The sequence below is a fragment of the Stegostoma tigrinum genome, chromosome 5, assembly GCF_030684315.1.
Source record: "Stegostoma tigrinum isolate sSteTig4 chromosome 5, sSteTig4.hap1, whole genome shotgun sequence".
Taxonomy (NCBI): Eukaryota; Metazoa; Chordata; class Chondrichthyes; order Orectolobiformes; family Stegostomatidae; genus Stegostoma; species Stegostoma tigrinum.
Genome location: NC_081358.1, coordinates 30,760,916 through 30,787,522, shown reverse-complemented (window position 1 = coordinate 30,787,522; position 26,607 = coordinate 30,760,916). Strand labels below are relative to the sequence as shown.

General features: G+C 41.6%; 1 protein-coding gene across 4 annotated transcripts in view; it reads right to left on the bottom strand.

Moving 5' to 3' along the window:
- Positions 1-24,045, bottom strand: part of arfgef1 (ADP-ribosylation factor guanine nucleotide-exchange factor 1 (brefeldin A-inhibited)) — a 168,709-nt gene extending 144,664 nt beyond the window's left edge. For all 4 annotated transcript variants that reach the window (XM_048528690.2, XM_048528692.2, XM_048528693.2 and 1 more), the window contains exon 1: positions 23,611-24,045. In XM_048528690.2, the coding sequence (XP_048384647.1) occupies positions 23,611-23,734 (124 nt within the window). In that variant the 5' untranslated portion in view covers positions 23,735-24,045. The remainder of the gene's footprint in view (positions 1-23,610) is intronic.
- Between the last annotated feature and the right edge of the window lie 2,562 nt (positions 24,046-26,607).

Genomic DNA, 26,607 nt, shown 5'->3' with positions numbered 1-26,607 from the left:
TCTTATTTCCAGCATAAAAGTTATTCCATTCAAAATACATGAAAAGCAGCTTGAAAACCACAGGCTCCAAGGGGTCTAAAAATTCCAAAAGAAACCAGTTGATACATCATTGTGAAAGGAAGAACACCGTTTCATTTACATAGGATCACCTCATTTCTGGGACTTTATTCTATTATTTTGCCTGCTTATGAAATCAACAAAGCAAAACATTTCACTGCAAGTACAAAACCATATTACAGCACACAGCAAGAAGAAACAGGAGCAGGCGTAAATCGTAGGCTCAGCAGGTTTACTCCACCATTTAGGACCAGGGCAGAGCTTTGGCTTGAACTCTACCTTCCTGCCAGCTACCTATCTGTTGATTCTATCTTCCTTAGCCTCATTATTATTCAAGCACCAACTAATAAATTAACTCAGTAGCTTTAGTTAAAATTTGTCTTACATGATGCTCTACCACACCACATCTTAAGACTAAATGGAACCTTATTAAAGTTACAAGACAGGACAATTGCTAAACGGGTTTTCTTGCTCATTTACCCAGGTGCTTTTGATCTCAAGGCAAGGATGAACACATGAAAATGTTCTAAGTCAAAATTCGAAATTGATAGTGATGTAAGAAACAAAAGCCAAACTAATGTGGAGAGTTAAGTTTAAAAATGCAATAGTTTCAGAATGTTGAGTACTTTCAGAGTACTTCCAAAGAAGCAGGTTGGGGGGGGAAGAGAGAGAGAGAGAGAGAGAGAGAGAGAGAGAGAGAGAGGAGAGAGAGAGAGAGAGAGAGAGAGAGAGAGAGAGAGAGAGACAGAGAGAGAGAGAGAGAGAGAGAGAGAGAGGGAGAGGGAGAGAGGGAGGGAGGGAGGGAGACAGAGACAGAGAGAGACAGAGAGAGAGAGAGACAGAGAGAGAGAGAGACAGAGAGAGAGAGAGACAGAGAGAGACAGAGAGACAGAGAGAGAGAGAGAGACAGAGAGAGAGAGAGACAGAGAGAGAGAGAGAGAGACAGAGAGAGAGAGAGAGACAGAGAAAGAAAAGAGGTCATACTAAGAGTGCCCGTACATTTAAGAGGGTATGCTTGTCTGATTGCCAGCTGGCATATCTTGTCGAAACTCCTATGCACATTGATCAGGGTAGGCAACAGCATGAGTGTTGTATTTTTAAAATGAAAATACAAATGAACCTTTTACTAACTTTTTCTATTTTTCATGTAACAACATAAGCCTGTATTCTTAAATGGGAGATTCCTAAATAGGACATTGGGACTGCAGCCCTATCAGGGTCACGGAGTTTGCGATCATGAGCTTCCCCCTCCTCCAAGGCTGCGAGGGGGCCAGTAGAGAGGAGACACTGTAGAAACAAACCTGGATCCACAGGATTGATGTGGTCAAAGGAATGGATGGTGAATCCAAAGTACCCCATGAAACATTTCGACTGGTGAGAGCCACATAGGCTGGCACAGTCATGCACTGACTTGGTACAAATTGTATGCAGGGGGAAGTCACACGGCTGACCTCGGAATAGGCAGCTTAAACTCTGCTATGTTTCCACTCGTCTGCTTGTTCTCAGGTCCCTTTCCCTGGGCTGAGACTGTTTCACAGATTGTAGCAACTAGATCAAAAGAAATGGTAATGGGGTGGCAGTGGGCTTGGTGGTTTGTAGCGGAAGAGAAGTCATGTAAAATCATTAGAAGCATTGGGGTGATCTTATATGCCAAAATTCATGATTTATATTGATCCAGAATGTACAAACTTTAATGAATATATGCAGAATATTTCTATGCACCTTTATTTTGTTTCGTTTCACATTTAGGGTCATTTTGGAAAATAAATTAGGAAGCACCGTGATAATACTATTGGTTGCAATCAATTGGTCTGGCAGTATCTGTGGAAAGAAAGCAGAACTAACATTTCAGTTCCTGTGACTCTTCTTCAGAACTGACCGTAGTTGAGAAAAGGTTGGTATGTATGAAGACACTGGCCGGGGGAAATAAATAATGGTTTGAGATGGTGCCCAGAGAGAGAGAACAGCAAATAAAGGAATGGGTAATAGCCAGCCTGGGAGAATCAATGACTGCTAATGGGGACCATTAGTAGATTACATTGAGTTGGTTATGGCAGGAGCCCATATGATAACAAGCCTTGATGTGTGCAGATTGGAAGGTGGCCATGGAAGAAAGGTGCTCAGGCCCGAAAGTTATTGAATTTGACATTGAGATCTGATGGCTATAAGGTTCTCAAGCTAAAAATGAAAAGTTGTTCTTCCACCTTGCGCTGAGCTTGGGCTCACTGCAGTGCTCCAGCGAGCTGGAGACAGAAATGTTGGACAGGGATCACAGTGGTGTTGAAGTGGCGGGCAACTAAGGCTCAGAATCATTTTTGAGGACTGAACATAAGTGTGCTAGCCTGAGCTGATCTCCGCAATGTACAGGAGACCACACTGTGAGCAGTAAATATAGCAGACTAGATCGAGTGAAGTACAGGGAAATCATTGCTTCACATACTTCCTCTCTCCTCACTACCCGCGGCCTCAGACAGATCTTTGTCTTTAATAAATACAAAAACTTACATTGTCTGATTAGTAATTTCACATATGACACAAAAATTGGTGTAGTCGTGGAAATTAAGGAAATTGGTTAAATTATAGCGCAGGAAAAACATCAGTTGGATGGACAATCCAGCCAATTGGGAGCTGATGCACGTTGTAAGGTCAAATGCAAGAGGAAAGTATACAGTAAATGAGAGGACCCTTAGGAGCACTATTTTACAGAGGGATTTTGGGGATACGAAGTCGCAACACAACTGGATAAGGTGGTAAAGGCAGCATACAGCATGTTTGTCTTTGTAAGTCTGGGCACTGGATATAAAAGTTGGCAAGAGATAATGGGAACTGCAGATGCTGGAGAATTCCAAGATAATAAAATGTGAGGCTGGATGAACACAGCAGGCCAAGCAGCATCTCAGGAGCACAAAAGCTGACATTTCGGGCCTAGACCCTTCATCAGAGAGTTGACAAGTTGTGTTTCAGCTGTATAAAACAATTGATGCATGAACTAAACAAGGTACATTATTTTTGCTGAGGAAAATGAGCACCCAACTCACCAAAGCAACAGTTTTCTAAATGCATCTTTGATTCCGAAATGAACTTTTGGTTATTTCATAACTGAAAACAAAGCGTCAGTGAAGTTACCCAGGAAGAAAAATTAGTCAAATGTGATGAAGTGACATTTTAACAAATGTATTGAGATGCAAAGTAAAGCTCAAGCTCTATACTTTGTACATAAAAATCTGGCAATACACAAAACACATGATAAACATTTTTCATGTGAAACTAAACTGAGTCACCATTTTAGATCCTTATTCTAGGAGAATCAACTGCTAATCAGTTAAGTCCCTGCCAAAGTTATCTGTCAGGTGAACTTAACCACACAAGACCAGAATATATAGGATCAGAATTAGGCATGTGACCCACTGAGTCTGCTCCATCATTTGATCATTGCAGATATGTTTCTCAATCCCATTCTCCTGCCTGCTCAGCATAACCCTTGAACCCCTTAACAATCAAGGACTTGTCTTAAATACACTCAATGATTTGACTTCCACAGCCCTCTGTAGCAATGAGTTCCAAGGATTTACCAACCTTTAGCTGAAGAAATTCTCTCTCAACTCCATTCAAAAGGGCTGTCCCTTCACTCAGATTGTGCCATCAGGTCTTATTCTCTCCTAATAGTGGTAACATCTTCTCCACATCCATTCTATCTAGGCCTGTCAGTATTCTGTAAGTTACAATTAGATACCTCACTATCCTTCTAAATTTCATTGACGACACACCTAGAGTCCTCAAATGCTCCTCATAAGGCAAGCCCTTCATCCAAGGCATATTTTTGTAAACCTTCTCTGAACCTCTTCCAATGCCAGAACATCCTTCCTTAGACATGGGGCCCAAAACTGCTCGTAATATTCCAAATGCAGTCTGACCAGAGCTTTATACAACCTCAGCAGTGCATCTCTGCTCTTGTATTCTAGCTCTGTTGAAGTGAATGCAAACCTGTGTTAGCCTTCCAAATTGCCAAATGAACCTTTAGATACATGAACTATAACACACAAGCTTGTGCTTCAGATTTCTGAAGAGTTTCGTCATTCAGAAAATAAACTTCGATATTCTATTCAGCCCTGCATGGAACTTCAAATCCCATACCCCCACCTTTAAAATCATGCAATTCGACCTCTGTAGTCAGTCCCACTTCTGTCATTACCTCAGCTCCTCCTCTAAAACCGTTATCCTAAAACCATTATCTAGACCACGGTTAAAATTGTGATCAGAGATAATATGGACTGCAGATGCTGGAGAATCCAAGATAACAAAGTGTGAAGCTGGATGAACACAGCAGGCCAAGCAGCATCTCAGGAGCACAAAAGCTGATGTTTCGGGCCTAGACCCTTCATCAGAGCGGGGGATGGGGAGAGGGTTCTGAAATAAATAGGGAGAGAGGGGGAGGCGGACCGAAGATGGATAGAGGAGAAGATAGGTGGGGAGAAGAGTATAGGTGGGGAGGGGGGGGGGGGGGAGCGGATAGGTCAGTCCGGGGAAGACGGACAGGTCAAGGAGGCGGGATACAGAGGCGCAGCTTGAGGTGGGAGGAGGGGATAGGTGAGAGGTGGAACAGGTTAGGGAGGCAGGGACAAGCTGGGCTGGTTTTGTGATGCAGTGGGGGAGGGGGACATTTTGAAGCTTGTGAAGTCCTCATTGATACCATTGGGCTGCAGGGTTCTCAAGCGGAATATGAGTTGCTGTTCCTGCTCACCTGCACATCGGCCAATGTAGTATATTGTATCCACTGTACCCGGTGTGGCTTCCTCTACATTGGGGAAACCAAGCGGAGGCTTGGGGACCGCTTTGGTGAACACCTCCGCTCAGTTCGCAATAAACAACTGCACCTCCCAGTTGCAAATCATTTCCACTCCCCCTCCCATTCCTTAGATGACATGTCCATCATGGGCCTCCTCAGTTCCACAATGATGCCACCCGAAGGTTGCAGAAACAGCAACTCATATTCCGCTTGGGAACCCTGCAGCCCAATGGTATCAATGCGGACTTCACAAGCTTCAAAAACTCCCCCTCCCCCACTGCATCCCAAAACCAGCCCAGCTCGTCCCCTCCCCCACTGCATCACAAAACCAGCCCAGCTCATCCCTGCCTCCCTAACCTGTTCTTCCCCTCACCTATCCCGTGTTCTTCTCAAGTGCCTTCCATGAAGGTAGCCCAGACATATCTTACAAAAATTATGTATGTCTGAAATACAACTGTCTTGCATTAAGTTCACATCACTGACATTATCATTTGAATTGCCCTGGTTACATGGTCCAACCCTTACCCCATGTCCTATCAACATTTATCACTCAACCAACAGCTGCAGAAATAACAAAGGCAACAGCTTCCAAGGGAGGGAGGAAACAAGGCCCCACAGTTTAAGCATGGAGGAACAAAAAAAAAAGTTTATCAGCCAGTTAGCTTAACATCAGTAATAGGCAAATGCTAGCACTGATTATTTTAGATATGGTAACAATGCATTTAGAAATCATAATAAGATTAAACAGTCACTAGATTTATGAATTTTTTTTTGCATGTTTGTTAGAGCTTATTCAGAGGACATTATAGTAGAAAATGAGTAGAATGAAACCAGTAGATGCTAGGTATTCAGACCTTTTTTAAAAGCAGTTTGCAAGTTAACACACAAGTTATTATAGATCACATAATAGATAGCATCGGGTGATGGACCGAAACAGAGGAGGAATTAATGGCACATTTTCAGGTAGCCTGCATCTAGCAGAAAGCCACAAGGATCAATACTTGGAACATAAATATTTACAATCTATACTGATGACTTAGATAAGGATATGGAATGTAATTCATGCAATTTGACTAAAGAAACACCACTGTAAGAAACTATGCAGTGAGGGCAATGCAAAGATGTTGCAGCAGCATGTACATAGATTTAAATGAGAGAGTAAGAATATGACAACACAGAGCAAAAAAACAGAAAATATTCCGCATGGTCAGAAACTAGGAAATGTTCACATTTCAGAGGAACCTGGGTGCCTCTGGACACAAATCAGAGAATTAACATTTAGTTACAAAAAGCAATTAAGATAGCAAATATTTTATTAGCTTTTATTATAAAGGGATTGATGGGCATGAACAAATAAGTCTTACCCAGTTACGCACTAATTGGTTCCCAATTTCCTTCCACTAAAAATATTTCACTAACCGTGAACCACTTTGGGACATCTTGAGGTAAAGAAAGGTGCGTTGTTTTCTTCCAATTTCATTGCATCTTCTGCAGTGGTCTCCAGCTGTACATGTTTATGATTGTGTGAACCTATCAACAATTGATTCCCTAGCGCAGGAGGTCATTCCTATGCTAACTTTAGTCTATTGCTCCAGAATTCACTCTATCCTGCACACAAATCAATGTATCTCTCCGCCATACATTTGGCTATGGGAAGATGTTTAAACAATCTTTGGAAGGAGATATTTGCTCAGCTTTTCTAATTTGACATTCCATGACATGTTAGTTATTTATTTATTCATATCCAGTTGCAAGGTGCCTTGATTTTTTAAAAAATGATAAATATAGTATTGTACACACATGCAAATTTTTACTACAACCAAATGCCAAAATATCCTAATTTACAAATAAAAAATCCCTTCAAATACATCATACAGTACAAATTATTGGAAGACAATCATTTCACTTTTTGATTAGAGGAAATAATATATTTCATTCAATTACACAATAAAATTTGGGTTACAAAATAAAAAGTGAGCTTATACCGTTAAGCGTTAAGAACTTAATTTGCCACAATTGTATCATTCAGCTGCACAAGAAATATATTTTATTGTCTGGTTATTCCAGGGATGAAGACGTGTTCAAAAAAAGCTTCATTTATTGTCCATCCCTTGAAACCCAGCATTTTCTTTGAATTCCTCGTGTGCATAGAGATTGAAAATAACAGAGGCAAAGTTAAAAAATAATATAATGCACATACACAAGATGCCAAATGGCTTTAAGAAAAATACTCTGTAATGTTTCTCCTTACCTGCTTTCTATCAGAAATTTAATTTTTCGTCAAGTGTGACTGCTTTGGTCTGCTCCATTGTTGATATAAACCAATGTAGCAGTGCAATCAAAGCAATTTACAATTTTAAAAAGTGCAAGGGAGGTAAAGTATAAGTCAAGATAATAAAATGTGAGGCTGGATGAACACAGCAGGCCCAGCAGCATCTCAGGAGCACAAAAGCTGACGTTTCAGGCCTAGACCCTTCATCAGGGAGGGGGATGGGGTGAGAGTTCTGGAATAAATAGGGAGAGAGGGGGAGGCGGACCGAAGATGGAGAGAAAAGATAGGTGGAGAGGAGAGTATAGGTGGGGAGGTAGGGAGGGGATAGGTCAGTCCAGGGAAGACGGACAGGTCAAGGAGGTGCGATGAGGTTAGTGGGTAGGAGATGGAGGTGCGGCTTGGAGTGGGAGGAAGAGATGGGTGAGAGGAAGAACAGGTTAGGGAGGCAGAGACAGGTTGGACTGGTTTTGGGATGCAGTGGGTGGAGGGCAAGACCTGGGCTGGTGGTGTGGTGCAGTGGGGGGAGGGGACGAGCTGGGCTGGTTTTGGGATGCGGTGGGGGAAGGGGAGATTTGGAAGCTGGTGAAGTCCACATTGATGCCATTGCGCTGCAGGGTTCCCAAGCGCAATATGAGTTGCTGTTCCTGCAACCTTCGGGTGGCATCATTGTGGCACTGCAGGAGGCCCATGATGGACATGTCATCTAAAGAATGGGAGGGGGAGTAGAAATGATTTGCGACTGGGAGGTGCAGTTGTTTATTGCGAACCGAGCGGAGGTGTTCTGCAAAGCGGTCCCCAAGCTTCCGCTTGGTTTACATTGGGGAAACCAAGCGGAGGCTTGGGGACCGCTTTGCAGAACACCTCCGCTTGGTTCGCAATAAACAACTGCACCTCCCAGTCGCAAATCATTTCCACTCCCCCCTCCCATTCTTTAGATGACATGTCCACCATGGGCCTCCTGCAGTGCCACAATGATGCCACCCGAAGGTTGCAGGAACAGCAACTCATATTGCGCTTGGGAACCCTGCAGCCCAATGGTATCAATGTGGACTTCACCAGCTTCAAAATCTCCCCTTCCCCCACCGCATCCCAAAACCAGCCCAGCTCGTCCCCTCCCCCCACTGCACAACACGACCAGCCGAGCTCTTCCCCTCCACCCACTGCATCCCCAAACCAGTCCAACCTGTCTCTGCCTCCCTAACCTGTTCTTCCTCTCACCCCAAGCCGCACCTCCATCTCCTACCTACTAACCTCATCCCACCTCCTTGACCTGTCCGTCTTCCCTGGACTGACCTATCCCCTCCCTACCTCCCCACCTATACTCTCCTCTCCACCTATCTTCTTTTCTCTCCATCTTCGGTCCGCCTCCCCCCTCTCCCTATTTATTCCAGAACCCTCACCCCATCCCCCTCTCTGAAGGAGGGTCTAGGCCCAAAACGTCAGCTTTTGTGCTCCTGAGATGCTGCTGGGCCTGCTGTGTTCACCCAGCCTCACATTTTATTATCTTGGATTCTCCAGCATCTGCAGTTCCCATTATCACTAAAGTAGAAGTCAAAATGGTTACATCCAAAAAGAGCCTTAACTAAGATTCAATTTATTTTCAGTCATACTTTGAAACATAAATCTGTATTTTCATAGCACAAACAGCAAATCAAGTAATAGTAATACTTACTGATTCCAACCGACACTACGTGCACAGCTTTCTCCTCATATATTAAACACAGAGGCCACCGATATTCAGAGACAGCAAGAACTGCAGATGCTGGAGTCAGAGATAACACAGTATGGAGCTGCAAGAACACAGCAGGCCAATTTCTGAAGGTAGGTCCAGATCTGAAATGTCAACTTTCCTGCTCCTCCGATGCTGCCTGGCCTGCTGTGCTCTTCCAGTTCCATACTGTGTTATCTCAGCCACCAATATTCATTGTTTAACAATAGACAAATGTCACACAGACATACTGTACAATGTTCTTGTATCTGACAATACAAAGCTCAGTGGAAATGTAAGCTGTCACCAGGACACAAAGAAGCTGCAAAGAAATATAGACAGATTAAGAGTGAGTGGGCAACTAGGCGACAGGTGGAGCATAATGCACAAAATTTGAGGCAAGTCACTTTGGTAGTAAGTTTAGAAACCATTTTTTACCATTTAAAAGTTTCACACTTTTCAAACAATGTTCAAACAGATTTTGGATCAACTCCCATAAGGAATATAGGAAGTCAGCACACTGTTAAAGCAAGCAATTAGGAGGGCAAATTGCATGATAGTCTTTAATCCAAGGAATTGAAGTACAAGAAAAGGAACTCCTGTTAAAACTGTACAAGGCTTTGGAGAGACCACATCTGGAATACTGTGTGCAGTTCAGGTCTCCAAATCTAAGAACAAAAAATTTGCCTTGGAAGTGGCGTAGACAAGATTCACTAAAATGGTCCCTGGGATGACAGGTTCATTGAGTAAGGCATATACTCTGGAATTTAGAACAGTGGCTGAAACATACAAGACTGTGGAGAAACTTGACAAGGCAGAAATAGAGGAGTTGTTTCACCTGGTTGGAGAATTCAGTACACATTGCACAGTTTAAATTTTATATACAGAGATGAAGAAAATTTTTCAGAGAGTACTGAATATTTGGGATTCTTTACCAGAGAGTTACAGAAGCTCTCACTGTTGAATCCAGTTAAGATCAAGGTAGACAGAGATTTGGCCTCTGAGGGAATGAAGTGTTATGGGGAGCAAGCAGCAAAGTGGAGCAGAGGGAAAACATATTTGACACACCATTTGGCACACTTCTGCTTCTGATCGGCGTTATTCAATTCACGAACAGTTGCTGTATATTTTTGTATTTAAACAAAAATGGCAAATAAATGCTTTAATGTAGTATGCAAACAAAACTTTGTGAAGTTTGATTTAAGATCAACCCATCACTTTAAATATTTACTTCTTGCACCAGTGCACAGGAGCAGCCATGTGTACCATCTTAAAAAAATGAAGTGCGGCATCTCATCAAGGTCTTTCAAACTCACTTTTCAATCTTGAAACATCTACCACAAAGAAAATGAAGGCAAGCAAAGGCATTGGAACACCATGATCAGCAGGGTCCCCTTCAATTTAAACATCACTTGGAACATGACTTAAACATTAAACATGACCTGAAAACATGATCATTCTCTCATCATGGCTGTACAAAAGTCCAGAACTGCCTCCCAAACAATGCGTGCGCGTCTATGCCGCATCGACAACTGAGGCACCAACTAAGCTCACCATCTTTTCAAGCACGACTCAAGGTCATTAATAACTGCCGCTTCCCCTACAATGCTCATGCGGCATGAACGGAATACTAAAAAACACATCGCTATAAATTATACTTAACAAAAAAAAGTCCTCATTCTTCAAAACAGAAAGCAAGCTAATTATCCTCAATATTTACTCTAAATACTTGTGAAACTCTCTTAATGCAAACCATTTCCCATTATCACAAGTCCTCCCTCTCTCACAATGACTTGTAAAATTATCATGGTTCCAGAAACACTAACAGGCTAATTGTTAAACCCCCTCATGAACAGATATAAACTAGATACAGCTAGTTAAAAATCTAAAATCGAAAATAAATATTTATTAATGAAAATGTATCTTTAAGTGGTATACTCATTACACATTAACAATTACCTTAACACTATGTCTTTGTCACATTAATAGTAACATTTTCACATTAGAAGTCCAATGGGTTACACAGCAACTACATTTTACTTAAGTCAATGGACACGACAGCACTTGGCACCTCATGTGTGCTCTTGATAAAAGTGCCTGCTAAAACAGTTTATTTTCCAGGCACACAAATGTTTACCAAATTGTACAGCTGGAGAATTAAGATCCACTGAAATAACCAAAATTTTGACTATTTTTTTCAAAAACAAAGAATAATCACAGTATTTTCTACATTTTTAGTAATGAAGAGTTCGAAACAATGTAGACCCAACACAAAAATCAACGTCTCCTTCGCAAATGTTGAATATATTTATTGGCATCTTGTTTACTTCTTTGAAAAATTAATTACAGGTTTTTAAATCCCATTTCGTCTTCTTGCAGTCAAAAAGTCCCACACTGATGTCTCCTGCATCAGACGACAGTTGAAATGGCTTCTTGTCATTCGGCGTAGCCAAAACTGAAGAGGTTGGACAGCATTGAAGGAGTGAGCAAGGTAATGTTGCAAATATAGACAACTCTTCATCAGAACTCTCAAAAACACTGAGGCTATTGCTGCCATTCAAATTTTGTTTTTTTAAAAATGTATTAGTTTAAGATGCAACGACTGCGCTGAGGTTTGCACAAACGTGCAATAAAAGCCACATAACAAAATGTCACATTTTGTCTTAGACATGGAAAAATCCAAAATAGCCTTTACTTGCACTTCACTACATGCTACTTGGTTTTGTCCCACAGCATGGCCCAAATAGCTTGGTAAATTTATTCTTGCTTAAATTTATAGCCAAACTGGTTTATGTGTCAGTCAAACAGATCAGTTAAGTGATCTGAATGTTGTTCTTCGCACGTTAGGCTAAAAAACAAATTACTGAAGTTAACAGTCACAAAGTCTTCAATTATTTTATTGGTTCTTCATCGGAATGTTGACAGTACATTTTCCATGTGAAGTGGTACCATCTGCAACTGATAAAAGTCTATCCAGTATTACAAAAGCTAGTCTTTCTATGGCTATAGAAAACAAAACTTATTAATACTTTAAGTAAGCCAATTTGTGTGATGCAGAATGTCATATCCAATTTGTTCAATTCAGGACTCCAATCTCAAAATAGGATACGAGTCCACTTTTGTTACCATAATGACACTGCAATAATCAATATACTATTATTGGCAGTCATCTGGTTTTGGCAGCATCACAACTTTTTTAAAAATTCATTTATGGAAGGTGGGTGTCACTAGCTAGGTCAGCATTTATTGCCCATCCCTATTTGCCCAGAGGGCAGTTAAGAGTCAACCACATTTCTGTTGGTCTGGAGTAGGCCAGACTAGGTAAAGATGGCAGATTTCCAGCTTTAGCAAAGATTTGTAGCTCAGGTCATGGGTGAGGTTGTTGACTTGATCACCGAGCTGACTTGTTTTCGTTATGACGTTTTGTCATCATGCTAGGTAACATCACCTGTGAGGCCTCAGATGAAGTGATATTGTTCTACTCTGCTTGGAATTCATATTGTCTGGTCCGTTATGGTGAGTAGTGTCATGTCTGGTTTTGTTCTGTATGGGTTTGTGTATGGGGTCCAATTTATATGTTTGTTAATTGCATTATGGATTGAGAACCATGCCTCTAGGAATTCCCATGCAGGTCTATGTTTAGCTTGGGCTACCATAATTACATTGCCCCAGTTAAACTGATGGCCTTCATTGTCCGGAGTGTTCTGATAGTACAGAAAGTTTGTTGTGTCGTTTTGCTGCTAACTGAAGTTCACCTTTGTTTGTGGACATTGAGGATTTGGTCAGTGTGTCATTCCTGGCATTCATGTGGTCATTCCTATATCAGAAAGCAACCCACAATGACCACATCCTCAACTTCCACAGCAATCACCCCAAAGTCCACAAACAAAGCTGCATTAGGTCACTACTTAAATGGGCCATGACTCACGGCAACACTCCAAAACTATGCAAGAAAGAGGAAGAGCACCTACACAAAGTCTTCACTACAATTGGATATCCACGCAACTTCATCCACAGATGTCTACTAAATAGACAAGAGAATACAGTGTGCCCTAACATACTGGCCACGCTATCCGACATCGAGAACACATCAGAACTGACAATAAGATTCCTGAGACCACTGGGAATCATGGTAGCACACAAGGAAAAGCCACCATACAAGAAACACTCATAAGGATTAAAGACCACAGACCCAAAACATGCAGAACCAACTTAGTTTACAAAATACCCTGCAACGACTGCCACATGCACAACATCGGACAGACAGGAAGGAAACTAGCCATCAGAATTCATGAACATCAGCTATTAGCAAAACGACATGACAAACTTTCTTTAATACCAGTACAATCGGACAATGAAGTTCATCAGTTTAACTGGGACAACGTTATTATAGTAGCCAAGCCAAATACAGGCATGCACGGGAATTCCTAGTGGCATGGTTCACAACCCACGATGTAATCAACAAACAGAGAATTGGACCCCAAATTCATACAGAACAAAACTTGAAATGATACTCCTCACCATAATGGACCAGACAGTATAAATGCCTAGTGCAGTAGAACAATATTGCTTCATCGGAAGCCTCACTGTTGATGTTACCAAGCATGGTGACGCAACGTCTGAATGAAATCAAGACAGCTCAGTGAGCAAATCAACAAACTTATGGTAGATTTCCTTTCCTAAAGGGCATTAGTGCACCAGATGTGTTTCGACAATGGCTTCATGGTCATCCTTAGACTCTTATTTCCAAATTCTTATTGAATTCAAATTCCATAGTGGGATTTGAACTCAGGCCCCCAGAACATTACCCGAGTCTCTGCATTAATAGTCTTGTGATAGTACCACTACGCCATCGCTTACACAATAGGTAATCTTCACCCAATAATGTCATTGTCCAACATGAACTCAATCTCTTACCTCACAAGTTAATTTCCCTGGACTGAATCTGTAAGGATATTGCTTTCTTTAATGTATTCTCACATAAACAGACAAAAATCACTTTTTCTGGACTATTCCCACAAATTGACTTATAATTATTTAATAGCCTTCATAAGTCGCTTCAGTAACTTTCTCGAAGATAAAGCATGATGCAATCCATTCTCTTAGATTTGTTGATGCATAGTGCCTAAATCACTGGAAGGTCAATTTCATATTTTGTATTTCTGATTCATTCTTCAATTGTTCTGTTTTTTTTTAAAATTTTGCTTCCTTTTTCTTTCATTGCATAAGACCACATTTCTCCCAACTATTATTCCTGTCATCTCTTTAAATAGTTAAAATGATAGATGTGCTGACTCTTTTTCCTGTCTGGAGTAATCAGTACATAATTTACATAAAAATAAAACAAAGAACTGCAGATGCTGGACGTCAGAATCAAAAACAGAAATTGCTCGAGAAAGACAGAAATCTATGGAAAGAAAACAGTTAACATTTCCAATCCAGTGACTGAATCAGAACTGAAGGAGAGTCACCAGCCCCAACTTTTGCTTTCTTCCATAATTTATGTACCAGTTTCTTTTTGATTTGATACGGTCCAGTGAGCAAACGTTACTTTTAATGGTTTCCTAGAGGAAGGTAACAAGACTAGCACGTTATCTCAGGCAACTGAATTTTGAACTTGGGCTGACTGGCTCTATTTTTCACTTTGGTTGAACACCTTTCAATGCGGTTTAGCCAACTCTCAAAATTTGGTCAGTGTCTCTTAAAGTCAAATTATTGTTTGGGAACGGACGCTGTTCATTGGTTTATCAATTTCTCTTAAATTAATTTAAGCGAGCTCTCATGTTATGTCCATGGATTAGTTCAAAAAGGCTAAATTTTGCGGACTCATTGGAAGTGTCCCTCATGGTAAACAGTAGCAAAGGAATTCACTTATCCCAATCATTAGGGCATTTTTGGCAATAAACTCGAATCACAGTCTTCAAGTCTAATGCCACTTTTCAAATGCACCTTCTGATTATGGGTCATTAGGAAATGATTAAATTAGTTTATTCCCAAACTAGACATCATTTCTCTGAACATCTGTGACGTAAAATATGGACCTTGATTGGATTGCTTTTTTGGGTAATCCATACTCAAGATAAAAAAACTGAATTGTCATTTCCACTATCACGTCTGCGCATTTTTTTCTCCAAAAGTAATGCTTGAGGAAATCTTGGGGAAACATCCATATACATTAAAAGATTAGATTACCATTCAGGGCTTCAGGTAGGATCTGACAATATTTTAAGACCCTGCCAAACAGTTTTTAAAAGGCGGTTGTCAACATTAAAGGTGCACATTTAATTGCAAATTAGGGTTTCCCCACTATCTGACACATATGGTATGTCTGGCAAAATTTGACCCCATCTTTATGCAATCTTGGCCAATAAAAATGTTTTAATATCTAGTCTGTTTTTTTTCTTCAAACCCAAGTGAACTGCTGTTGGAATTTGTGAGCTACTCAAAATTTCATTACGATGATCAGATGCGACTGCCACCAATGGATAATTGCCCATTCCTCAAAGTGCCATTCCACTGAAGTTGTCACTACTTCCTCACTAAAATTTCGTTTTCAAGTAATGACACTTGGGTATTGATTCTGATTAAATTCCAAGAGGAAGTTTTTTTTGATTCAATTCCAAACCAAGCCAATTTGCTGCAATTCTATTCAAGCACGCAAGAGAAACGTATCAGCTTCACTGTCTTTACCTTCATCCTGCTTAGATAACTTTTCAAGAACTGTATTGCAAACAAATTTCCAAATCATCTCATGGTTTCACTGACTCCTTTTCTTGCTGTCTAATTACATAGGCCAGAGATGTAGTCATGAAACATGCCAGTTTCTCTCATCTCCACTAGAGGGGCCAATATTCTTGGACCTACGACATCATATCCAAAATATAAATCAATTCCTTCTGTAGGAATTTATTTCATTAATCCCACTTCAACTTCCTTAAGTGCTTTAGTTCAACGCTGTATAATGAGACTGGTTTGTACTCCCCTTCTATACCTCCAATTCATATTAATTTCTTCATTAACCCCTGTGCAAGACAAATAGCTTCATCAGGTGGCATCAGCGACTGATTCGTTCCAGTCTCTCTCAATGCTTTTGTTGGCTTATCTCCTTTATACCTTAACCTTTTGTGATAAAATACTTAGAACTTTCAGTTAAACTTTGAATAAGAACTCTCATGACCGTCCTAAGCAATGACTCCCATTTCAGTAAATTCCAAGGAAATAAGTTCTTTGTACTTCTCCAATGTCACAGTTGTTCCTCCAATGTTCGTGTGGCCTAACACCTTACATTCCACCTCGGAAGCTTACAACCCAATGTTGTAAGCTCAACATAGCATTCTTTCGCTTCAAAATCTCCCCACCCCCAGCCTCATTCCATGTCCAAACCTCCTCCTCACCCCACCTCCGTGACCTGACATCTTGCCCATCTTCCTTCTCATCTACCCATCCCACCCTTCCCAATCAGTCCCCCTCTACTGACACCCTGATCCACTTAAGCAAACTCGTGCTTACTGTTAACTTCTCCTTCAACTCCTCCCACTTCCTACAGACTAAGGGGATCACCATGGGAACCTGCATGAACCCAACCTATGCCTGCCTCTTCGCAGGATACATGGAGCAGTCCCTCTCCTGCAGCTACACTGGCAATGTCCCCCACCTCTTGCTCTGCTACATCAATGACTGTATCGTGCTGCCTCATCTCCCATAAGGCCCTTGAATAGTTCATCGACTTTACTAACACCTTTCATCCCAACCTCAAGTTCACCTGGACCATCTGCCGTACCTCTCTCTCCTTCCTGGACCTCTGTCTCCATCTCTGGTGACCGCCTCAAAACCAACATCTACTTGAAGCCCACTGCTATCTACACTACACCTCCTCTCACCCACCTTCCTGCAAGAATGCCTAGTTATAATTCCTCCACTTCCGATGCATCTGCTCCCAAGATGGAGCGCTCCACTCCCAAACATCCCAGATGTCCTCTTATTTCAAGGACTGCAACATCTCCTGCTTTGGTAGAGCAAAATGCTCTCGACCGCATCTCTTGCGTTTCCCATATCTCTTGCCCTCACATACTCTCCCCCGCCTCCCCATAAAAACAAAGACAGAATCCCCCCTTGTCCTCACACATAACCCATTCATCTCAGCGTCCAACATATCATTCTCCACCACTTTCACCACCTGCAATGTGACCCCACAACCAAAGATACATTTCCCTCCCCACCCCTTCCTTTTGTAGGGACTGCTCTCTCTGCGAATCACTTGTTTGCTCCACACTCCCCAATAGCCCCACCACACCCAGTACCTTTCTCTGCAACTGTAGGAAGTGCTACACCTCCCGCCTCACCTATATTCAAGGCACCAAACAAACCTTCCACATCAAACAGGGGTTCACCTGCACATTCGTCAATGTCGTCTATTGCATCTGCTGCTTCCAATGTGGCCTCCTCTACATTGGTCAGACCAAGCAGAGGCTTGGAGGCCACTTTGTAGAGCATCTGTAGAGCGAAAATGATACACCTTCTGGCCACGAATCACCTCAACTCCCACAGCAACATGTCCATTCTGGGCCATCTCCAGTGTCACAATGACGACACCCCGAAACTGGTGGAGCAGCAGCTTATATTCCATCTTGGAGGTCTACAACCCACAGCCTAAGTGTAGACTTTACAGTTTCAAAATCTCCCCACCGCTCAGCCTCATCCCATGACCAACCCTCTCTCTCATCCTCACCTCCTTGACCTGACACAACCTGTCCATCTTTTCTCCATCTATCTGCTCCTCCCATCTCACTGACCAATCTCTGCCACTATCTGCACTCACCCTATCACCATCCCACCTACCACCCTCATCCCCACCCCTCCTCTCTATTTATTTGATTTCCCTTCCCCCTCTATTTATTTGAGCTCCCTTCCCTTCACCCCCCCCACCCCAATTTCTGAAGAAGGTCCTGACCCACAATGTCAACTTTCCTATTCTTCTGATGCTGCTTGGCCTGCTGTGTTTCTCCAGATCCACACTGTTGTTTTTGACTCCAGCATCAGCACTTCTTACTACCTCGCAGAAAATAGTCAAGGTGGCTTACGGAATGCTGGTCTTCATATCTAAAGGGCTGCAGTATACAAATGCAGACATTATGCGGTAATTATACTTTTTTTAAACAAAAACCTAATCACATCACACTTAGACTATAAAGAACAGATCTGGGCACCACACCTTGGAAAGGATGTTTTGGCTTAAGAGGGAGTACAACACATGTTTACAGGGACGACACCTGGACTTCAGGGACGACTGAGTGATTAGACAAATTCAACCTTTATTCTGTAGAATTTAGATCTATCAAGGTCTTTAGAATGAAGTTGTAGATTTGTTCACCAAGCAGGTGTATTTGGCTGCAGACATTTCATCACCCTACTAGGTAACATTGTCAGTGCGCCTCCAGTGATGCATTGGTGTTCTGTCCTGCTTGTTAGTTAGGCACCTCAGTTTTCTGGGGTGGTTGGCATCACTGCCAAATCTATTATACAAACTGCTGAAAAACAGAACTGGAAGTGATGCCAACCACCCCAGCAAACCGAGGTGCCTAACTAATAAGCGGGACAGAACACCGACGCTTCACTGAAGGCACACTGACAATGTTACCTAGCAGGGTGGTGAAACGTCTGCAACTAAACATGCCGGGTTGATGAGCAAGTGTACAATCTTATCAACACCCAAGCTACAAATCGTCTTCAGAATATTAACAAGGAAAGGCAGAGTAGATAAAAATAAACTATTTCTGTCGTTTGAAGATTTAGAACTGGGGTCATAGTCTAAGAATTGGGGCCAGATCATTCAGGAGAGATGTTAGAAAACACTTCTAAATGCAAAGAGTATAGAAGTTTTGGACCTTTCCCTCAAATAGCGATTGATACTAATTCAAATGTTACATTTAAGTATGAGAGAGACTTTTTTTTAAGATTAAACAAGCATATGAAGATAGACCACAGATCGCCCATGATCTAGTTGAGTGGCAGAGCAGGCTCAAAGGGCTAAATGGCCCATTCCTGATCCCGTATATAACTTCAATGAAGACTGCTGCAAATTGAAAAAAAAGCTTTCCAAGCTAAGGATTTTGCCCTTAAGCAAAAATAATACTGGTCCTTCTAAACAGTTACTGTTTCTTAAATGTTTACTCTATCCAAGCATGAAACTCTCCCAATGCAAACAAATTGCCATTACCACCCCAGGGACTCATTCCCTTACAGAGCTTTAAAAAAGATCATGGTACTAATAAGTACTGACAAGTTAATCAGGAAACCCCCTACAAACAGACCAAAACACCCATGCCCCAACTCAAAATCCAAATTCTAAAATATCACACTTGCTGCTTATCAGCCCAAGCCTGAATGTCATCCAGGTCTTGCATTTGGCCATGGATTGGTTCAGTATCTGAGGAGCTGTGAATGCATCATGTTCAACACCAATCAGCTGCGAAGATCTCCACTTCTGACCAGACGTTGGAAGAAAGTCATTGGTGAAGCAGCTGCAGATGGTTGAGTCTCGGTTACTACCCAGAGGGCCTGCTTTAGTGATTTTTAAAAAAAAACTTATTCATGGGATGTGGATGTCACTGGCCCATCCTAGAACTGAAATGACTGACCTCGAACAACGACAACCATATTCCTTTGTGCAAGGTCTGGCCCCAAAAAACAGAGATTTTTCCCCCAAAAATTCAGATGACTCCAGTTTTGCTCCTTGATGTCATATTCAGCCAAATCCTGCCTTGATGGGAAGGGCAGCCCCTCCTCTCACTTCTGGGGTTTAGCTCTTTTGCCAAGTTTGAACCAAGGTTGCAATGAAGTCAGGAGGTGAATGGCCTAGCTGTACACAATCTGAGCATTAATAAGCAGGTTATTGCTGAACAAGTGCCACTTTATAGTGATAATGGGAACTGCAGATGCTGGAGAATCCAAGATAACAAAGTGTGGAGCTGGATGAACACAGCAGGCCAAGCAGCATCTCAGGAGCACAAAAGCTGACGTTTCGGGCCTAGACCCTTCTTCAGAGAGATGAAGGGTCTAGGCCCGAAACGTCAGCTTTTGTGCTCCTGAGATGCTGCTTGGCCTGCTGTGTTCATCCAGCTCCACACTTTGCCACTTTATAGTCACCCTCAAAAATCCCTATCACTTAGCTCATGATCAAGAGCAGCCAGCTGGCACTATAACTGGTCAGTGTGAATTGGTCTTGCGAATTTCCTGAATTCTTGTGACGAGGACATGGCTGAAAATCTTCCACATTGCTAGATAAATGCCATTTCTTCATATCAAATTGATTGAATGATGGCACTTGTGATACTGGAGATTGCAAAAGGAGTTCAGGATCATCAACTAAGTACTTTGGCTGAAGATGAATGTAAATACTTCAGTCTTAACTTTTGCACTGATTTGCTGGGCTCACCCACATTGGGGATGGGGATGCATGTGGGGGATGGGGATGCATGTGGGGGCTCAACCACCTATTAGCTGTTTACTTGTCAACTCTCATTCGCAGCTGAGTGTGGCAGGAGCGCAGAGCTTAGATCTGCCTTAAATACTGTGGCATCACTTCATTCATTCTGTTGTTTGGCTTCCAAGCAATCCTGCATAGTAGCTTTACTAGTTTGACAACTCATTCTTAGGTAAGCCTACTAGGGCACTTGATCTGTGCTCTTCATCGAAGCAGAGTTAATCTTCCGCTAGATAGTAATGGTACAATGGATATGCTGGGCATGAGCTTTCGGATTGCAGCTGAATATGATTCCAATGCTGATGATGGCTCATTTAGTCTCATGAGTGCTGTTTTTGTTTGCTAGGCCTTTTCAAAGCCTGTCATACTTAGAAAAGTGGTAGTGTACATGATGTGACAGAGGGTATCCACAATGTGAAAAGCGGACTTGGTCTCCACAATCACTGCACCATGGTGACTCCTACTGAGCACGTAACGAGCAGAGGATGTGACAGGTAGAGTGGTAAGGCTGAGGTTGATTCAAGCTGTTCCTTTTTGATGATTCCCTCACCACCCATCACAGACCCAATCTAGCAGCTTTGTCGCCTCAGCCAACTCAAATCAGTAGTGTTGCTATTAACTTTAAAACCACACTGAAGCAATTGTTTTCTTGGCAATTCTAACACTACATGGGCAAAGACCCTACCTTTGTACATACATGTTAATAAACCACAATTGCATCAAATTATGGTAGAAATGAATAAATTTGTGCATAACACAATATTAAGCAATGATGATGTTAACAATTGTAGGTAGATTAAAGGAAAATACATGAATCTACATAATCTAGTTGTCGAACAAAATGACAGAAAACAAATAATCCAGTAAACAGCCAAATTGAGGTTTTTCCTTTTTTTTGTTTGCTACACATGGAAATAAAACATGAATCAATTAAATTAATCTATATTCTACTGTTTTACTTGCTCCTGCTTTAAATAGAGACTCACCAACATCAACCACAAAAAACTTCCGCTGTACAGTTTCAATTAATAAAATATTACATTTAAACAAGTGCTTTAGATCAGAATTAATTTACAGACAATGCAGTTCAAAACACTTGCATGCCGTTGTTCTGACAAGACCATTTGCTGCAGACACATCCAGGCTTCTTCGCCCTCCTTCACCATCAGTTACACGACAATGCATAATTATCTGCTTAGCTCCAGGAATCCTAGAAATAGTCCCACTCAAAAATTAGCAAGAAAAGCTATTCATTCTAATAAACTAGGGTCTTTGTTAGCAAAAGGAGTCACTTACAACAACATAAAAGCAAATAAATTACACTGAATGGACAAGGTTCCCCCCTGACTGCAGCAGAATTCACCATAGTTTTAATGTTTCTGAGCTACAAAATCAGAACATGCAGAAATATTAAGAGACAGCAAATACACCTGTAACATGAGAATTTAGATCTACACGTTCAACATAGTTAAGGTGGAACATGAAATATGATTACTTTTCAAAAACAGTACTCAGTGCAATAAAATATTGTTTCAACAAATAGCTGTTTTTATTTTGATTTGTTATCACAATCAAATGGATTCCTTCAATACAACTAAAAATTCAAAACTATAGGACTAGAAACCTAATGATGAAAATTAGGCTAAATAAATCACATTGCGAAACACTAATCTCACTAATATACTGCCCCGTTGTGGTTTTGTACAAGTGGTGATAAAGAAAAACAATTTCAGCAAAACCTAAAATTTTAGATTAGGGAAGCAATCAACACACCTGACACAAACTCTACCATGTTATACAATGTTCTGGTGTTAGATTGAAGCGTTAATTAAATGAATAATTAATTTAAGAAACATCAACTGCAGGTTCCAGATGCTGTATACTAGTTCAGCATTTTGATCATATAACCTGTACATTCAATTTCAGTTGATCTCCAAAATCAAACTAATCCATTCAAACAACTCTTCCCATTGAAATATCATGCCTAGATTGCTCCAACTGCATTATGATCCTGTGTACTGAACATGCTTATTACACCAAAAAATAACTATATAACTAAGGCCTTCCTACTCAGGGATTAGTCGGTTTAATTCATTACTCCAAGATCTTTTGTCACTCTTGTTTCATTAGTCAGAAAAAGAACGAACATGAGTATTTTAGTGTACTTAATAAATATTTTGCCTTTTGTGACATCTTCGTTAATGATCCACACTGTTTCACAAAAGTTAACATGATCATGAATCTAGCCTACAAATGTGATCAACAACAATATGAATTCAACTAGAATTCTGCAGAAATGGAAAGAGAAACACAATCAGATGAGTCACTCTGACTTCATGTGGGTATATCCAGTATAATACGTAAAATGTCATGGATGAATCTTTCACTGTTTCAAATATAGCTGCACTCCTTACTATCAGTTGAAACTTCTCCCAATCATAGCTATTACTTGAGGTAATAATTCAAATCATTCAAGTAGCTAGGATAGCTATTACCACAACATGAAAAGCAATGCCAAATTCCAGAACAAAATTAAAAAATGCAAATGTGTAGCATCTTCATGTTTTAAGACAAGATTCTATATCAATTTAACATATACCTTAAATGAAATAAATACATCTAACATCATATTACTTACACATTAATGTCAAAGTGTTGTTAAATTGACACTTCATTTCACAGTATGTCAGACATTCAGCTTATGTGTCAGTATCAATTAAATCAAGAAAAGATTTTAGAGATAATCTTTGCGTGAAACAAAATTAGTTTCTTATTTGTTGATTCGTCTCCTAGTCCAGGCATTACCCCTATATCAATTGACAGTATTGGTCGTTTATTCTTATCCTCCCCACAACACATGTAGAGTAATGGGACACATACCATCCATTATTATCACCACAATGCCTTTAAAATTACAAGTCATGTCCCAATGGCCATGCATATCCCACATGCAAACACACATATGAAACATTCTTATTTCTTTGTAGTATCATCCGGTCTGAATTTGCCCCCATCCAGCATTCAACTTTTTAAATTTTTTTCCAAGTGTTTTAAATACATTGAAACTTCACTGTTGATTCTGTGTGTTAAATATAAACACACATTTGTGAATACGATACTTTGAAATCATTTTATGCCAGATGAATTGAGCCCCGCACTTGTTTGACACAACTACAGTTTTCATGTATTTTAGGATTGACAGTATTGAAATTATTAGTAATTGCTTTGTTCATTCTCACATTGCCTTGTAAATTGAAACCTCCGTGCCCTGTGTCTATTGTAAATAAAGGAAAGATGCCTCTCACCTAGTGCCACCTCACAGGCTTTGCGCAGCTGAGAGTGGTGCGCCTTCTTCACCTCCTTATCAGCCAAAATCTTCTCAAGCGCCCGAGTGAGAAACATGTTCTTCGTCTTTTTCCCTTCATACATGACGGGGCAGCTGACTCGAAGCGGCCTAAGGTACTCTCACACACTCGCTCCTGCTGGATTTTCCGAATTTTATTAATTTATTCCGTCTTCCTCCTCTTTAACCGCTCAGGAAGAGCACGGACAGCAAAGGTGAGGGACTGAGGAGGATAATCCGGACAACAGCAGGGAGCTACAGCCGCCTGCCTGCCAGAGGGACTGGTGAATTCTGACGGCTCTAACCGGGACAAGGGTGAAGCCAGAAGCCAAACTCCTCCATTACACAGACACGGCCGCCATCTTGGGAGGAAGCAACGTCACAGGCGGCAGGGCGGGGCTAGGCGCGAGCGGACAGGGGCGGCTCCGGAATAACAGTCAGACCCGGGAATAAGAACCGGGATAACGGTCAGACCTGTGATAACCATCAGAACCCGGAATAACAACCGGGATAACCGTCAGACCCGGGAATAAGAACCGGGATAACGATCAGACCTGTGATAACCGTCAGACCCGGGAATAAGAACCGGGACAACGGTCAGACCTGTGATAACCGTCAGACCCGGGAATAAGAACCGGGATAACGGTCAGACCTGTAATAACCGTCAGAACCGGGATAACCGTCAGACCTGTGATAACCATCAGAACCCGGAATAACAACCGGGATAACCATCAGACCCGGGAATAAGACCTGGGATAACTGTCATACCTGGGAATAACCGCCGGGATAACCGTCAGACCTGGGAATAACGACCGGGATAACCGTCATATCTATGATAACCATCAGACCCGGGAATAACAACCAGGATAACCGTCAGACCCAGGAATAACAACCGGGATAACCATCAACCCGGGAATAACAAACGGGATAACCGTCAGACCTGTGATAAGCATCAAACCGGGAATAACAACCGGGATAACCGTCACACCCGAGAATAACAACCAGGATAACCATCAGACCTGTGATAACAGTAAGACCCGGGAATACCAGCCGGGATAACCGTCAGGCCTGTGATAACCGTAAGACCTGGGAATAACAGCCAGGATAACCGTCAGACCTGGGAATAACAACCGGGATAACTGCCAGATTCAGGAATAACAACCTGGATATCCATCAGGATAACCGTCTAACCCAGGAATAACAACCAGGATAACTGTCAGAGCTGGGACAGGAACCAGGATAACCACCAGGATAACAGTCAGAACTGAGAATAACCACCGGGATAACAACCGGGGTAACCGTCAGACCCAATATTGGGCAAAACTTTCCCATATTTTGGCAAAATATTTTCTTAAGTATGATTCACATTGCCCAGTCTGACATGGCACGTTCCAACTTTTCTCACACCTTCTTCAACTTATTAAATGTGCATCAAGGCTCTACAGTACCCATTGTGGAATTGTGTGGCAAAGAGGAAGGAGTCTGCTAGCAGTTTCCAGCAGATGTAACATCCGCACCATTTTTAAAGAACAACTCCACAACAACTTAGACACTGTAAACTAGGAGCTGCTCTTCACACTGTGGTCCTGCACCAATATCCCCAAGGAAATGGGGAGGCAAGACTATCCTTGGTTTGTCAACAGGAACCTGAAGTAGGAATGGTGGAGTAGTGTATCCTGCTGATTAGCAACGGAGGTCCTACCACGAGGAATAAGCAGGTTGGGCCAAGATAGTGTCCCAGGTGAAATGCAAAGTACAACAATGGGAAGGAGGTTAATGACCATCTGTGCTCTGTAAGGCTATATGTTGCCATCCCCTTTCACTCATGTAGCTACACACACTTGTCATTGAGGTTTGTGGACTTTAACTCAAGGCACACGCTATTCAATGGCCCTTAACCGCTTCATCCTACCTTAACCAACTGCTCTCTGGAAACATCGCCTGCGTCACCATGGACTGCTCATCTATCCACAATAAACCCTCCTCCACCCTACCAATCTTTGCGTTGTCTGTAAACTTACTAATTACACCACCTACATTATTCTCCAAATCATTTATATACATTACAAACAACAGCAGTCCCTGCACTGATCCCTGAAGAACATCACTAGTCACAGACCTCTACTCGGAAAAACACCCTCCTGCTGCTGCTTTCTGTCTCCTATGACCAAACCAGTTCTGTATCCATCTTCCAGCTCACCTTTTATATCAGCCTGCTATGAGAGACTGTCTTTGTCAAAGGCCTTGCTAAAGTCCATGTGGACAACATCTACTGCCCTGCCCTAATCAATTATCTTTGTCCCTTTCAAAAAAAATCTCAAACAATTTTTTGAGATATGACCTTCCCTGCACAAAGTCATGCAGCCTATTACTAGTAAGTCTATATTGTTCTAAATGTGAGTCAATCTTGTTCCAAATGTGAGTAAATCTTATTTCAAAGAATCTTCTCCAATTTCCCTACCACTGATGTAAGGGTCACCAGCCTGTAATTTCCTGGATTATCCCTGTCGCTCTTTTTTAAACAAGTGAACCACATTGGCCATTCTCCAGTCCTCTGAGGACTAAAGAGGATACGAAGGTTTTGTACAAGGCTGTAACAATTGCCTCACTGTCTCCCTTAGCATTCTGGGATAGATCCCATCAAGTCCTGAGGATAAATCTCAGTAGGCCCTTGCAACTTATCCACTCCATGTTTTTCAAGACATCGGAGACCTCCTCCTTTTTAATATTGACATGCTCCAGAATATCAATGTATCAACGTATCCATTCCTAATACCACGATCTATGTCCTTCTCATTAGTGAATACCGAGGCAAAACTCTCATTAAGGACCTCACCCATTTCCTCTAGCTTCTCCTTTGTCCTTGAGTGGAACTTTCCATTCCCTGGTTAGCCTTTATATTATAAATCATTTCTGAAGAAGGGTCTAGGCCTGAAACATCAGCCTTCCTGCTCCTCTG